Source organism: Rhinopithecus roxellana, unplaced genomic scaffold (genome assembly GCF_007565055.1).
Source record: "Rhinopithecus roxellana isolate Shanxi Qingling unplaced genomic scaffold, ASM756505v1 contig401, whole genome shotgun sequence".
NCBI lineage: Eukaryota > Metazoa > Chordata > Mammalia > Primates > Cercopithecidae > Rhinopithecus > Rhinopithecus roxellana.
The window spans coordinates 26407-42680 of record NW_022142916.1 but is presented as its reverse complement, the minus strand read 5'-3'; the positions used below and the strand labels follow the sequence as shown (position 1 = coordinate 42680).

The following is a 16274-nucleotide window of genomic DNA, read 5'->3' as shown; positions in this document are numbered from 1 at the left end:
ATTTTATAACTATATCTGTTATAACTATTATGTCTATATTTTATACCTATATCTATTATATCTATTTTGTCTATATTTTATATCTATATCGTGCATATCTATTATGTCTATATTTTATACCTATATATATCATATCTATTTTGTCTATTATTTTATACCTATATCTATTAAATCTATTTTGTCTATATTTTATATGTATATCTATTATGTCTATATTTTATACCTATATCTATTATATCTATTATGTCTATATTTTATACCTATAATTATTATATCTAATATGTCTATATTTTATACCTATATCTATTATGTCTATATTTTATATCTATATCTATGGTATCTGTCTATATTTTATACCTGTATCTCTTGTATCTATTATGTCTATATCTTTTTTTTTTTTAACAGGCTTAATTCACTTTTTTTTTCTTTTATAAAAAGCCTATGTTGTAGCCACAGCTGGAGCCTGGGTCCGCTGCACGGAGACTCTGGTGTGGTTCTTGACAAGGTGGTCAGTGAATTCCTGATAGGTAGACTTGGAAAAAACAGTCTCCTTCCACAGGTCAGGGGTCAGGTAGCTGTAGGTCTTAGAGATGGCATCAAAGGTGGCCTTGGCGAAGTTGCCCAGGGTGGCAGTGCAGCTCCGGGCTGAGGTGTAGCAGTCATCAATACCAGCCATCATGAGCAGCTTCTTGGGCACAGGCGCTGAGACGATGCCAGTGCCCCTGGGTGCAGGGATGAGGCGCACCAGCACAGAGCCACAGCGGCCTGTCACCTTGCAAGGGACGGTGTGGGGCTTGCCGATCTTGTTCCCCCAGTAGCCTCTGCGCACCGGGACAATGGAGAGTTTGTCCAGGATGATGGCCCCACGGATGGCGGTGGCCACCTCCTTGGAGCACTTAACACCCAGGCCGACGTGGCCATTGTAGTCCCCGATAGCAACAAACGCCTTGAACCTGGTGCGCTGACCAGCACGGGTCTGCTTCTGCACCGGCATAATCTTCAAAACCTCATCTTTGAGAGAGGCCCCCAAGAAAACGTCAATGATCTCAGATTCCTTAATGGGCAGAGAGAAGAGGTAGATCTCCTCCAGGGACTTGATCTTCATGTCCTTGACCAAGCGGCCCAGCTTGGTGACGGGCATCCACTCCTCATCCTCGGCCTTGCCTCCGCGAGCTCCGCGGCCTCGGCCCCGACCCCGTCACTGCCGCGACCCCGGCCCCGTATGCCACTGCCGAAACCTCCGCGGAAAGACACCGCGGTTCCCCATCCCAGGGCCACCAGGGCCTCCGGACCACCCCGCTGCACCGGCGTCATCAGCCATTTGGTGTTTTTCTCGGAGAAGAAGCTAATGTCTATATGTTATACCTATATCTATTATATCTATTATGTCTATATTTCATACCTATACCTATTATATCTATTATATCAATGTTGTATACCTATATCTATTAAATGTATTATGTCTATATTTTATACCTTTATCTATTATATCTATTATGTCTATATCATATACCTATATTTATTATATCTATTATGTCCATATTTTATACCTATATATATCTACTATGTCCATATTTTATACCTATAATTATTATATCTAATATGTCATATTTTACACCTATATCTATTATGTCTATATTTTATACCTATATCTATTATGTTTATATTTCATACCTATATCATTATATCTATTATGTCTATATTTTATACCTATATCTATTTAATCTATTATGTCTATATTTTATACCTATATCTATTATATCTATTATGTCTATATTTATACCTATATCTATTATGTCTATTATGTCTATATTTTATACCTATATCTATTATATCTATTATGTCTATATGTTTATACGTATATCTATTATATCTATTATGTCTATATTTTATTCTTATATCTATCTCTTATGTGTACATTTAATACCTATTATCGGTTTATATCTATTAGGTCTATATTTTATACCTATATCTATTACATCTATTATGTCTATATTTTGTAACTATAGTATATCTATTATGACTAATTCTATAACCTATATCTATTATGTCTATATTTTACACAACACCCATATTCATTATATCTATTATGTCTATATCTTATAACCTATATCTGTTATATATATTATATCTATATTTTATATCTATAACTATATTACTATACCTATAGCTATTATATCGATTTTTATCTATATTTTAGACCTATATCTATTATATCTATTATGTCTATATTTTAGACCTATGTAGTTACATCTATTATGTCTATATTGTTATACTTTATGGGTATTATATCTATTATGGCTATATTTTTATACCTATATCTATTATATCTATGGTGTTTATATCTATTATGTCTGTGTTTTATCACTCTATCTATTATAAACTATTATGTCAATATTTTATCCCTGTATCTATTATATCTATTATGTCTGTATTTTATACCTCTATTATATCTATAACGTCTATACTTCATACCTGTATCTATTATATCTATGATGTCTATATTTTTACCTCTATTATAACGATAATATCTATATTTTTATTTTCAATATCAACTATATCTATTACGTCTATATTTTATACCTCTATTTATTATATCTATTATATCTATTATGTCTATATTTTTATACCTCTATCTATTGTATCTATTATGTCTATATTTTTTACCTCTATTATATCTATTATGTCTATATTTTATACCTCTGTCTATTATATCTATTTTGTTTTATTTTATACCTCTATCTATTATATCTATTATGTGCATAATCTATGCCTATATCTATTATATATATTCTTTCGATATTTTATACCTACGTCTAATATATCTATGGTTGTCTATATTTTAATCCTATATCTATTATATCTATACTATCTATATTTTAGGCCTATATCTATTATATCCGTTATGTCTATATTTTATAACTCAATCTATTATATCTTTTATGTCTATATTTTATAACTATATCTATTATGTCTATTATGTCTACATTTTATACCTATATATATTAAATCTATTATGTCTACACATTATATCTCTATCTATAATATGTATCATGTCTATAATTTATAACTCTATCAATTATATCTATTATGTCTGCATTTTATACCTCTATCTATTATATCTATGATGTCTATATTTTATACCTCTATCTATTATAACCGTATTTTATACTATATACATTACACATATGTTTTCACCTATATAAATTATATCTATAATATTTATATTTTTTAAATTATATCTATTATATCTATGTTTTATACCTGTATCTATTATATCTATTGTCTATATTTTATACCTGTATCTATTATATCTATTTTTTATACGTATATCTATTATATCTATATTTTATACTTATATCTATTATATCTGCATTTTATACTTGTATCTATTATATCGATTATGTCTATATTTCATACCTATATCTATTATATCTATTTTGTCTATATTTTTTACCTATATCTATTATATCTATTATGTTTATATTTTATACCTAAATCTATTATGTCTATATTTTATAACTATATCAATTATATCTATTATGTCTATATTTTATACCTATATCGATTATATCTATTATGTCTATATTTTATACCTGTATCTATTATATCGATTATGTCTATATTTATACCTATATCCATTATATGTATTATGTCTATATTTTGTACCTCTATTATCTCTATAATTTATACCTATATATCTATTATAACTATATTATATACGTATATTTCTTATACCTATATTTCATACCTATATCTATTCTATCTATTATATTTATATTTTATCATTATGTCTATTATATATATATTTTATTCTTATGTCTATTATATCTATTATATCTATAATTTATGCCTGTATCAATTATATCTATATTTTATACGTATATCTATTATATCAATTATATCTATATTTTATACCTATATCAATTACATCTATTATGTCTATATGTTATACCTATATCTATTATATCTATTATATCTATATTTCATACCTATATCTATAATAACTATTATGTCTATATTTGATACCTATATCTATTATGTCTATATTTTATACCTATATCTATTATATCTATTATGTCTATATTTTATAACTGTATCAATTGTATCTATTATGTCTATATTTCATACCTATATATATTATGTCTATATTTCATACCTATGTCTATTATATCTACAATGTCTATATCTATTGTTTTATTATGTCTATATTTTATACCTATATCTATTATATCTATTATGTCTATATTTTATACACATATCTATTATATCTATTATGTCTATATTTTATACCTCTATCTATTGTGTCTATATTGATACCTATATCTATTATAACTATTATGTCTATATCTTATAACTATATATGTTATATTTATTCTGTCTATATTTTATACCTATATCTATTATGTCTACATTACATACCTATACCTATTATATCTATTATGTCTCTATTTTTTCCCTATATCTATTATATCCATTATGTTTACATTATATACCTAAATCTATTATATCTATTATACTTATATTTTTAATTATATCTATTATATCTATATTTTATACCTGTATCTAATTTATCTATTATATTTATATTTTATATCTATATCTATTATATGTATATTTTATACGTATTTCTATTATATTTTTATGTCTATATTTTATACCCATATCTATTATAAATATATTTCATACCTATATTTCTTATATCTGTATTTAATACCTATATCTATTATATCTATAGATTTATATTTCATAATTATATGTATTATATCTATATTTTACACCTCTCTCTAGTATATCTATTATATCTATATTTTATGACTATATCAATTATATCTATTATGTGTATATTTTATACCTCTATCTATTATGTCTATATATTATACCTATATCAATTATGTCTATATATTATACCTATATCTATTATATCTATTATGTCTATTTTTAATACCTATATTTATTATATCTATTATGTCTATATTATATACCTATATCTATTCTGTCTATTATGTCTATATTTAATACCTATATCTATTATATCTATTATGTCTATATTTTATACCTATATCTATTCTCTCTATATTTTATAACTATATCTATTATATATATTATGTCTATATATTTAACCTATAACTATTTTGTCTATATTTTTTACCTATATCTATTATATCTATTATGTCTACATTTTGTACCTATATCTATTATGTCTATTAGGTCTATATTGTATACCTACATCTATTATATCTATTATGTCTATATTGTATACCTATATCTATTATATCTATTATGTCTATATATTATGCCTATATCTATTATGTCTATATTTAATAACTTTATCTATTATATCTATTTTGTCTGTATTTTATACCTATATCTATTATGTCTAAATTTTACCTATATCTATCATATATATTTATATCTATATATATCTATTATATCTATTATATCTATATATTATACCCATATCTATTATATCTATTATGTCTATATTTTATACCTATAGCTATTTTATCTATTATGTATATATTTTATACCTACATCTATTATATCTATTACGTCTATATTTTTTCCTATATCTATTATGTCTCTATTTTATTTCTATATCTATTATATCTATATTTTATACCTATATCTCTAATATCTATTATATCTACATTTTATACCTATATCTATATTTATTATGTCTATATTTTATACCTATATCTATTATATCTAATATGTCTATATTTTATACTAATATCTATTGTATCTATTATGTCTATATTTTATTCCTATATCTATTATCACTATTATGTCTATATTTTATAACTATATCTGTTATAGCTATTATGTCTATATTTTATACCTATATCTATTATATCTAGTTTGTCTATATTTTATACCTACATCTATTATATCTATTATGTGTATATTTCATACCGATTTCTATTATATCTATATGTCTATATTTTATACCTATATCTTTCATATCTATTATGTCTATATTTTATACCTATATATATCATATCTATTTTGTGATTATTTTATACCTATATCTATTATATCTATTATGTCTGTATTTCATACGTATATCTATTATATCTATCATGTGTATATTTCATATCTACATGATTATATCTATTATGTCTCATTTTATACCTATATCGATTATTTCTATATTTTCTAACTATATCTATTATATCTATTATATCTGTATTTTATACCTATATCTATTATATCTATTAGGTCTATATTTTACACCTATATCTATTATATCTATTATGTCTATATTTATGCCTGTATCTAGTATATCTATATATCTATATTTTTTACTTATATCTATTATAACCATATTTTATACCTATATCCATTAGATCTATATTTTTTACCTATATCTATTATATCTATTATATTTATATGTGATAATTATATCTATTATATCTATAATTTTTACTTATATCTATTATATCTATTGTGTGTATTTTATACCTGTATCTATTATATCTATTTTTTATACATATATCTATTATATCTATTATATCTATATTTTATACATATATCTATAATATCTAGTACGTCTAAATTTTATAACTATATCTATTATACCTATTATGTCTCTATTTTATACCTATATCGATTATGTCTATATTTTATAACTGTATTTATTATATCTATTATGCCTATATTTTATACCTATATCTATTATGTCTATATTTTATACCTATATTTATTATATCTATTATGTCTATATTTTATACCTATATATACTATATCTATTATGTCTATATTTTTTACCTATATCTATTATATCAATTATGTCTCTATTTCCTACCTATATCAATTATACCTCTTATGTCTATAATTTATACCTATATCTATTATATCTATTTTTTATACGTATATCTATTTTATATATGTTTTAAAATTATATCTATTATATCTATATTTTATAAATGTATCTATTATATCTATTATGTCTATATTTTATACGTATATCTACTATGTCTCTTTTGTCTATATTTTGTACCTATATCTATTATGTCTATTATGTTTATATTTTATACCTATATCTATTATGTCTCTAATTTATACCTATATCTATTATACCTCGTCTGTTTATATTTTATTCCAATATCTATTATATCTATTATGTCTATATTTTATACCTATATCCTTTATGTCTGTATTTTATACGAATATCTATTATGTATATTATGTCTATATTTTTTACCGATATCAATTATATCTATTATATCTATATTTTATACATGTGTCTAGTATATCTATTATGTGTATATTTTATACCTATATCTATTATATCTATTATGTCTATATTTATACCTATATCTATTATATCGATTATGTCTAAACATTATACCTATATCTATTATGTCTATATTTTATACCTATATCTATTATAACTATTTTGTCTATATTTTATATCTATATCTATTATGTCTATATTTACACCTATATCCATTATATCTATTCTGTGTATATTTTATACCTATATCTATTATATTTTTATGTATATATTTTATACCTATATCTCTTATGTCTACAGTTTACAACCTATATCTATAACATCTATAATGTCTATATTTATACCTATATCTATTATATCTAGTAATATCTACATTTTATACCTATGTCTATTATATCTATTATGTGTATATTTTAAACCTATATCTATTATATCTATTGTGTCTATATGTTATACATATATCTATTGTATCTATTATATCTATATTTTATACCTATATCTATTATAGCTATTATGTCTATATTTTATACCTATATCTATTATGTGTATATTTTATACCTGTATCTATTATATCTATTATGTCTATATTTTATACGTATAATCTATTATGTATATATTTTATACCTATATCTATTATATCTATTATGTCTATATTTTATAACTATATCTATTATATTATGTGTATATTTTATACCTATATCTATTATGTCTGTATTGTATACCTATACCGATTATATCTATTATGTCTATATTTAATACCCATATCTATTATATCTATTGTGTCTATATATTACACCTATATCTATTATATCTATTATATGTATATTTATACCTATATCTATTATAACTATGTTTTTATACCGATATCTATTATATCTATATTTTATAACTTTATTATATCTATTATATTTATATTTATAATTGTATGTATTATTTCTATATTTCATACCAATATCTGTTATATCTATTATATCTATATTTTCTACCTATATCTATTATATCTATATTTTATACATATATCTATTATATCTATTATAATCGATATTTTTTACCTATATCTATTATATCTATATTTGATAGCCCTATCTATTATATCTTTTATTACTATATTTTATATCGATATCTATTATATCTATTATGTCTATATATTATACCTATGTCTATTACATCTATTTTGTCTATATTTTATACCTATATCTAAAATATCTATTATGTCTGCATTTCATACCTATATCTATTATATCTATTTTGTCTGTATTTTTTACCTATATCTATTATGTCTATATTTTATACCTATATCTATTATATTTCTTATGTCTATATTTCATACCTATATCTATTATAACTGTTATGTCTATATTTTTATAGGTATATCTATTATGTGTATATTTTATACCTATATCTATTATGTCTGTATTTTATACCTATATCTATTATGTCTATATTTATACCTATATCTATTATATCTATTAGGTGTATATTTTATACCTATATCTATTATATCTATTATGTCTATGTTTTTATACCTATATCTATTATATGTAATATGTCTAAATATTATAACTATATCTATTATGTCTATATTTTATGCCTATATCTATTATATTTCTATTTTATACTTACATCTATTATATCTATTATGTCTATATTTTATACCTTTATCTTTTATATCTATAATGTCTACATTTATACCTATATCTATTATGTCTATTATATTAATATTTTATACCTATATCTATTGTATCTGTTATGACTATATTTTATACCTATATCTATTATATCTATTATGTCTATATTTTATACCTATAGCTATTATATCTATTACTTCTATATTTTATACCTGTATCTATTATATCGTTTAAGTGTATAGTTTATAACTCTATTACATCAATTATGTCTATATTTTTTACCTGTATCAATTATACCTATTTTGTCTATAATATATATATAAATATTATATTATTATGTCTATATTGTATACCTACATCTATTATATCTATTATGTCTATATCTTAAACCTATATCTTTTATATCTATGATGTCTATATTTTATACCTATATCTATTATGTCCATTATGTGTATATTTTATACCTATATCTATTATATCTATTATATCTATTATATCTATATTTTACACGTATATCTATTATATCTTTATATCTATATTTCATACCTATGTCTATATCCATTATATCTATATTTTATACCTATAACTATTATATCTATTATATCTATATTTTATACCTATATCTTTATATCTATTATGTCCATATTTTATAACTTTGTCTATTATATCTATGATGGGTATATTTTATAACTCTATCAATTATATCTATTATGTCTATATTTTATACCTCTATTATATCTTTTATGTCTATATTTTATACCTATATCTATTATATCTATTATGTCTATATTATATACCTATATATATTATGTCTATTATATCTATATTTTACAGCTATACCTATTATAACAATATTTTCTATATTTTATACGTATATATCTATTATAACTATTATATCTATATTTTGTACCTATATCTATTGTATCTATATATTATACCTGTATCTATTAATATCTATTATGTCTATATTTTATACCTATATCAATTATATCTATATTTTATACCTATATGTATTATACATATATTTTATTCCTATATCCATTATATCTATTATGTCTACATTTTATACCTATATATATTATATCTATTATGTCTATATTATATACCTATATCTATTATACCTATTTTGTCAATATTTATACCTATAACTATTTTATCTATATTTTATACCTATATCTATTGTATCTGTTTTATTTATATTTTGTAACTATATCTATTATTTCTATATTTTATACCTATATCTATTGTATCTATTATGTCTATATTTTATATCTATATCTGTTACATCTATTATGTCTATATTTATATCTATATATATTATATCTATTATATCTCTTTTTTGTACCTATATCTATTTTATCTTTATTTTGTACCTATATCAATATCTATTGTGTCTATATTTCATCCGATATCTGTTATATCTATATTTTATACCTGTATGTATTATATCCATAGTATCTATATTTTATACATATATCTATATCTATTATATCTGTATTTTATATCTATATCTATTATATATTATATCTATATTTTATACCTATATCTATTATATCTATATTTTATTCCCATATCTCTTATATCTATATTTTATATCTATATCTATTATACCTAATATATCTATATTTTATACCTGTATCTATTATATTTATTGTGTCTTTATTTTATACCTATATGTATTATATCTATTTATTTATATTTTATACCTATATCTATTATATCAATTATGTCTATATTTTATACCTAAATCTATTATATCTATTATGTCTATATTTCATAACTATATCTGTTATAGCTATTATGTCAATATTTTATGCCTATATCAATTTATCTATATTTTATACCTATATCTATTATAACCATATTTTATACCTATATACATTTTATCTATTTTTTACCTATATCAATTATATCTATTATATTTATATTTTTTATAATTATATCTATTATATCTATATTTTCCACCTATATCTATTATATCTATTGTCTGTATTTATACCTGTATCTATTATATCTATTTTTTATACGTACATCTATTATATCTATTATATCTATATTTTTATGCTTATATCTATTATATCTATTTTATATACCTGTGTCTATTATATCAATTATGTGTATATTTTATACCTATATCTAATATATCTATTTTGTCCATATTTTATACCTATATCTATTATATCTATTATGTCTAAATATTATACATATATTTATTATATCTATATTTATACCTATATCTATTGTGTCTATATTTTTATACCCCTATCTATTATATCTTTTATGTCTATATTTTATACGGATATCTATTATATCTATTATGTCTATATTTTAAACCTATGTCTATTACAAATCTAATGTGTCCTATATTTTATACCCTATATCTATAATATCTATTATGTCTGTAATTCATACCTATATCTATTATAAACTTTTATGTCTGTATTTTATACCTATATCTATTATGTCTATATTTTATACCTATATCTATATATCTCTTATGGCTATATTTTATACGTCTATTTATTGTATCTATTATGTCTATATTTTATACCTACATCTATTATAACATTTATGTCTATATTTTATAGGTATATCTATTATGTCTTTATTTTATACCTATATCTAGGATGTCTGGTTTTTATACCTGTATCTATTATGTCTCTTTTTATACCTATATCTATTATGTATATTATATATATATTTTATACCTATATCTATTATTACTATATTTTATACCTATATCTGTAATGTCTACATTTTACACCTTTATCTATTATATCTGTTATATCTATATTTTATACCTATATCTATTATGTCTATATTTTATACCTATATCTATTATATCTATGATGTCTAGATTTTATAGCTGTCTATTATATCTATTATGTCTATATTGTATACCTATATCTAATATATTTATTATGTCTATATTTTATACCTATAACTATTATATCTATTATGTCTATATCTATTATATCTTTTATGTCTATATTTCATACCTTTATCTATTATATCAATTTTGTCTGTATTTTATACGTATATCTCTTATATCTATATTTTATACCTGTATCTATTATATCGATTATGTCTACATCTTATACATATATCGATTATATCTATTATGTCTATATTTTATACCTATACCTTTTATATCCTTTTTGTCTATATTTTATACCTATTTCAATTATGTCTATATTTTATTCCTATATCTATTATATCTATTATGTCTGTATTTTATACCTATATCTATTATATCTATTATGTCTATATTTTATACCTATATCTATTATATCGATAATGTCTATATCTTATACATATATTATATCTATTATGTCGATATTTTATACCGATATCTATTATATCTATTATGTCTATATCTTATACATCTATCTATTATATCTATTATGTGTATATTTTATACCTATATCTCTTATGTCTATATTTCATACCTATATTTTTATACCAGTTATGTCTATATTTTATACCTATATGTATTATATCTGTTATGTCTATATTTTATACCGATATCTATTATGTCTATGTTTTATACCTATATCTATTATATCTACTCTGTCTATATTTTATACCTATATCTATTATATGTATTATGTCTATATTTCATACCTATATCTATTATATCTACTCTGTCTATATTTTATACCTATATTATATCTATTATATCCATATTTATACCTATATCTATTATACCTATTATGTCTATATTTTATATCTTTATCTATCTATTATGTCTATATTTTATACCAATATCTATTATATCTACTATGTCTGTATTTTATACCTATGTCTATTATATCTATTATATCAATGTTTTATATCTATATGTATTAAATTTATTATGTCTATATTTTATACCTATATCTATTATATCTATTATGTCTATATCTAATACCTATATCTATTATATCAATTATGTCTTTATTTTAAACCCATACCTATTATATCTATTATGTCTATATTTCATACCTATATCTATTATAACCATTATGTCTATACTTTGTACCTATATCTATTATTTTATACCTATATCTATTATCATTATTATGTCTATATTTGATACCTATATCTATTATATCTATTATGTCTATATTTTATACTTATTTCTATTATGTCTATATTTAATACCTATATCTATTATGTCTATATTTTATACGTATATTTTATCTATTATGTCTATATTTTATACCTATATCTATTATATCCATTATGTCTATGTTTTATAACTATATCTATTAAATGTATTGTCTATATTTTATACCGATATCTCTTAAATCTATTTTGTCTATATTTTATATCTATATCTATTATGTCTCTATTTTATACCTATATCTATTATATCTATTATGTCTATATTTTATACCTATAGTAATTATATCTAATATGTCTATATTTTATACCTATATCTATTATGTCTATATCTTATATCTATATCTATTGTATCTGTCTATATTTTATACCTATATCTATTGTATCTATTATGTCTATATCTTTTTTTTTTTTAACAGGCTTAATTCACTTTATTTTTCTTGTATAAAAAGCCTATGTTGTAGCCACAGCTGGAGCCTGGGTCCGCTGCACGGGGACTCTGGTGTGGGTCTTGACAAGGTGGTCAGTGAATTCCTGATATGTAGACTTGGTAAAGACTGTCTCCTTCCACAGGTCAGGGGTCAGGTAGCTGTAGGTCTTAGAGATGGCATCAAAGGTGGCCTTGGCGAAGTTGCCCAGGGTGGCAGTGCAGCCCCGGGCTGAGGTGTAGCAGTCATCAATACCAGCCATCATGAGCAGCTTCTTGGGCACAGGCGCTGAGACGATGCCAGTGCCCCTGGGTGCAGGGATGAGGCGCACCAGCACAGAGCCACAGCGGCCTGTCACCTTGCAAGGGACGGTGTGGGGCTTGCCGATCTTGTTCCCCCAGTAGCCTCTGCGCACCGGGACAATGGAGAGTTTGGTCAGGATGATGGCCCCACGGATGGCGGTGGCCACCTCTTTGGAGCACTTAACACTCAGGCCGACGTGGCCATTGTAGTCCCCGATAGCAACAAACGCCTTGAACCTGGTGCGCTGACCAGCACGGGTCTGCTTCTGCAGCGGCATAATCTTCAAAACCTCATCTTTGAGAGAGGCCCCCAAGAAAAAGTCAATGATCTCAGATTCCTTAATGGGCAGAGAGAAGAGGTAGATCTCCTCCAGGGACTTGATCTTCATGTCCTTGACCAAGCGGCCCAGCTTGGTGACGGGCATCCACTCCTCATCCTCGGCCTTGCCTCCGCGAGCTCCGCGGCCTCGGCCCCGACCCCGTCCACGGACAAGACCCCGCCCCGGATGCCACTGCCGAAACCTCCGCGGAAGACACCGCGGTTCCCCATCCCAGGGCCACCAGGGCCTCCGGACCACCCCGCTGCACCGGCGTCATCCGCCATTTGGTGTTTTCTCAGAGAAGAAGCATATGTCTATATCTTATAGACATATCTATTATATCTATTATGTCTATATTTCATACCTATACCTATTATATCTATTAGGTTTATATTTTATATCTATATCTATTATATCTATTATGTCTATGTTTTATAACTATATCTATTAAATCTATTATGTCTATATTTTATACCGATATCTATTATGTGTATATTTATACCTATATCTGTTAAATCTATTATGTCTACATTTTATAACTCTATCTATAATATCTATTATGTCTATAATTTATACCTCTATCACTTATATCTATTATGTCTATATTTTATTCCTCTATTATATCTACAATGTCTATATTTTTACCTCTATCTATTATATCAATTTTGTCTATATTTTATTTCTCTATCTATTATAACTATGATGTCTGTATTTTATACCTATATCTATTATATCTGTTCTGTCTCTATTGTATCCATTATGTCTATATTTTATACCTATATCTATTATATCCATTATATCTATATTTTATACCTGTTTCTATTATATCTATATTTATACCTCTATCTATTTTATCTATTATATCTATATTTTATACTTATATCTATTATACCTATTATATCTATATTTGATATCTATATCGATTATGTCTATATTTTATACCTATATCTAACGTATCTATTATGTCTATGTTTTGTGCCTATATCTATCATATCTATTATGTCTATATTTTATACCTGTATCTATTATATCTATTATGTCTCTATTTTACACCTATATCTATGATATCTATTATGTCTATATTTTATACCTCTATCTATTATATCTATTATGTCTATATTTTACAACTCTATCTATTATATCTATTATGTCTATATCTTATACCTCTATTTATTATGTCTATGTTTTGTACCTATATCTATCATATATATTATGTGTATATTTTATACCTATATCTATTATATCTATTATATCTATATTTCATAGCCCATATCTATTATATCTATTATGTCTATATTTTATACCTATATCTATTTTATCTATTATGTATATATTTTATACTTACATGTATTATATCTATTATGTCTATATTTTTTACCTATATCTATTATATATATTATGTCTATATTTTATACCTATTTCAATTATGTCTATATTTTATTCCTATATCTATTAAGTCTATATTTTATACCTGTATCGATTATATTTATTATGTCGATATTTTATACCTATATCTATTATATCTCTTATGTCTATATTTTTTACCTGTATCTGTTATTTCTATTATGTTTATATTTTATACCTATATCTCTTATGACTATATCTTATACCTATATCGCTTATATCTATTATGTCTATATATTATACCTATATCTATTATACCTCTGATGTCTATATTTTATACCGATATCTATTATATCTATTATGTCTATATTTTATACCTATATCTATTATGTCTATATTTTTATACCAATGTCTATTATATCTATTATGTCTACTTTTTCTATCTTTATCTATTATATCTATTATGTCTGTATTTTTTCCTATATCTATTATATCTATTATGTCTGTATTTTATGCTTATATCTATTATATCCACTATATCCATATTTTATACCTATATCTATTATATCTATATTTGAAACTTATATCCATTATATCTATATTTTTTACCTATATCTATATCTATTATGCCTATATTTTATACCTTTATCTATTATATCTTTATATCTATATTTTTATACCTATATCTATATCTATTATATCTATATTTTATACTTATAACTGTTATATCTATTATATTTATATTTTATAATTATATCTATTAAATCTATATTTTATACCTATATCTATTATATCTATTGTCTATACTTTATAACTGAATCTATTATATCTATTTTTTATACGTGCATCTATTATATCTATTATAATCTATATTTATACCTGTATCTACTATGTCTTTTATGTCTAAG

General features: G+C 23.0%; 2 protein-coding genes across 2 annotated transcripts; both read right to left on the bottom strand.

Annotated features, from left to right (window-relative positions):
- Positions 1-439: 439 nt before the first annotated feature.
- On the bottom strand, positions 440-1321 carry LOC115895966 (40S ribosomal protein S2-like). Its single transcript, XM_030926482.1, has 2 exons — positions 1255-1321; positions 440-1182 (listed from the first exon to the last, which is right to left on the bottom strand). The coding sequence occupies exons 1-2, from the start codon at positions 1319-1321 to the stop codon at positions 440-442; spliced, it is 810 nt and encodes a 269-aa protein (XP_030782342.1).
- Positions 1322-13425: 12104 nt separating this feature from the next.
- Positions 13426-14299, bottom strand: LOC115895965 (40S ribosomal protein S2-like). Its single transcript, XM_030926481.1, has 2 exons — positions 14271-14299; positions 13426-14170 (listed from the first exon to the last, which is right to left on the bottom strand). The coding sequence occupies exons 1-2, from the start codon at positions 14297-14299 to the stop codon at positions 13426-13428; spliced, it is 774 nt and encodes a 257-aa protein (XP_030782341.1).
- Positions 14300-16274: the final 1975 nt, after the last annotated feature.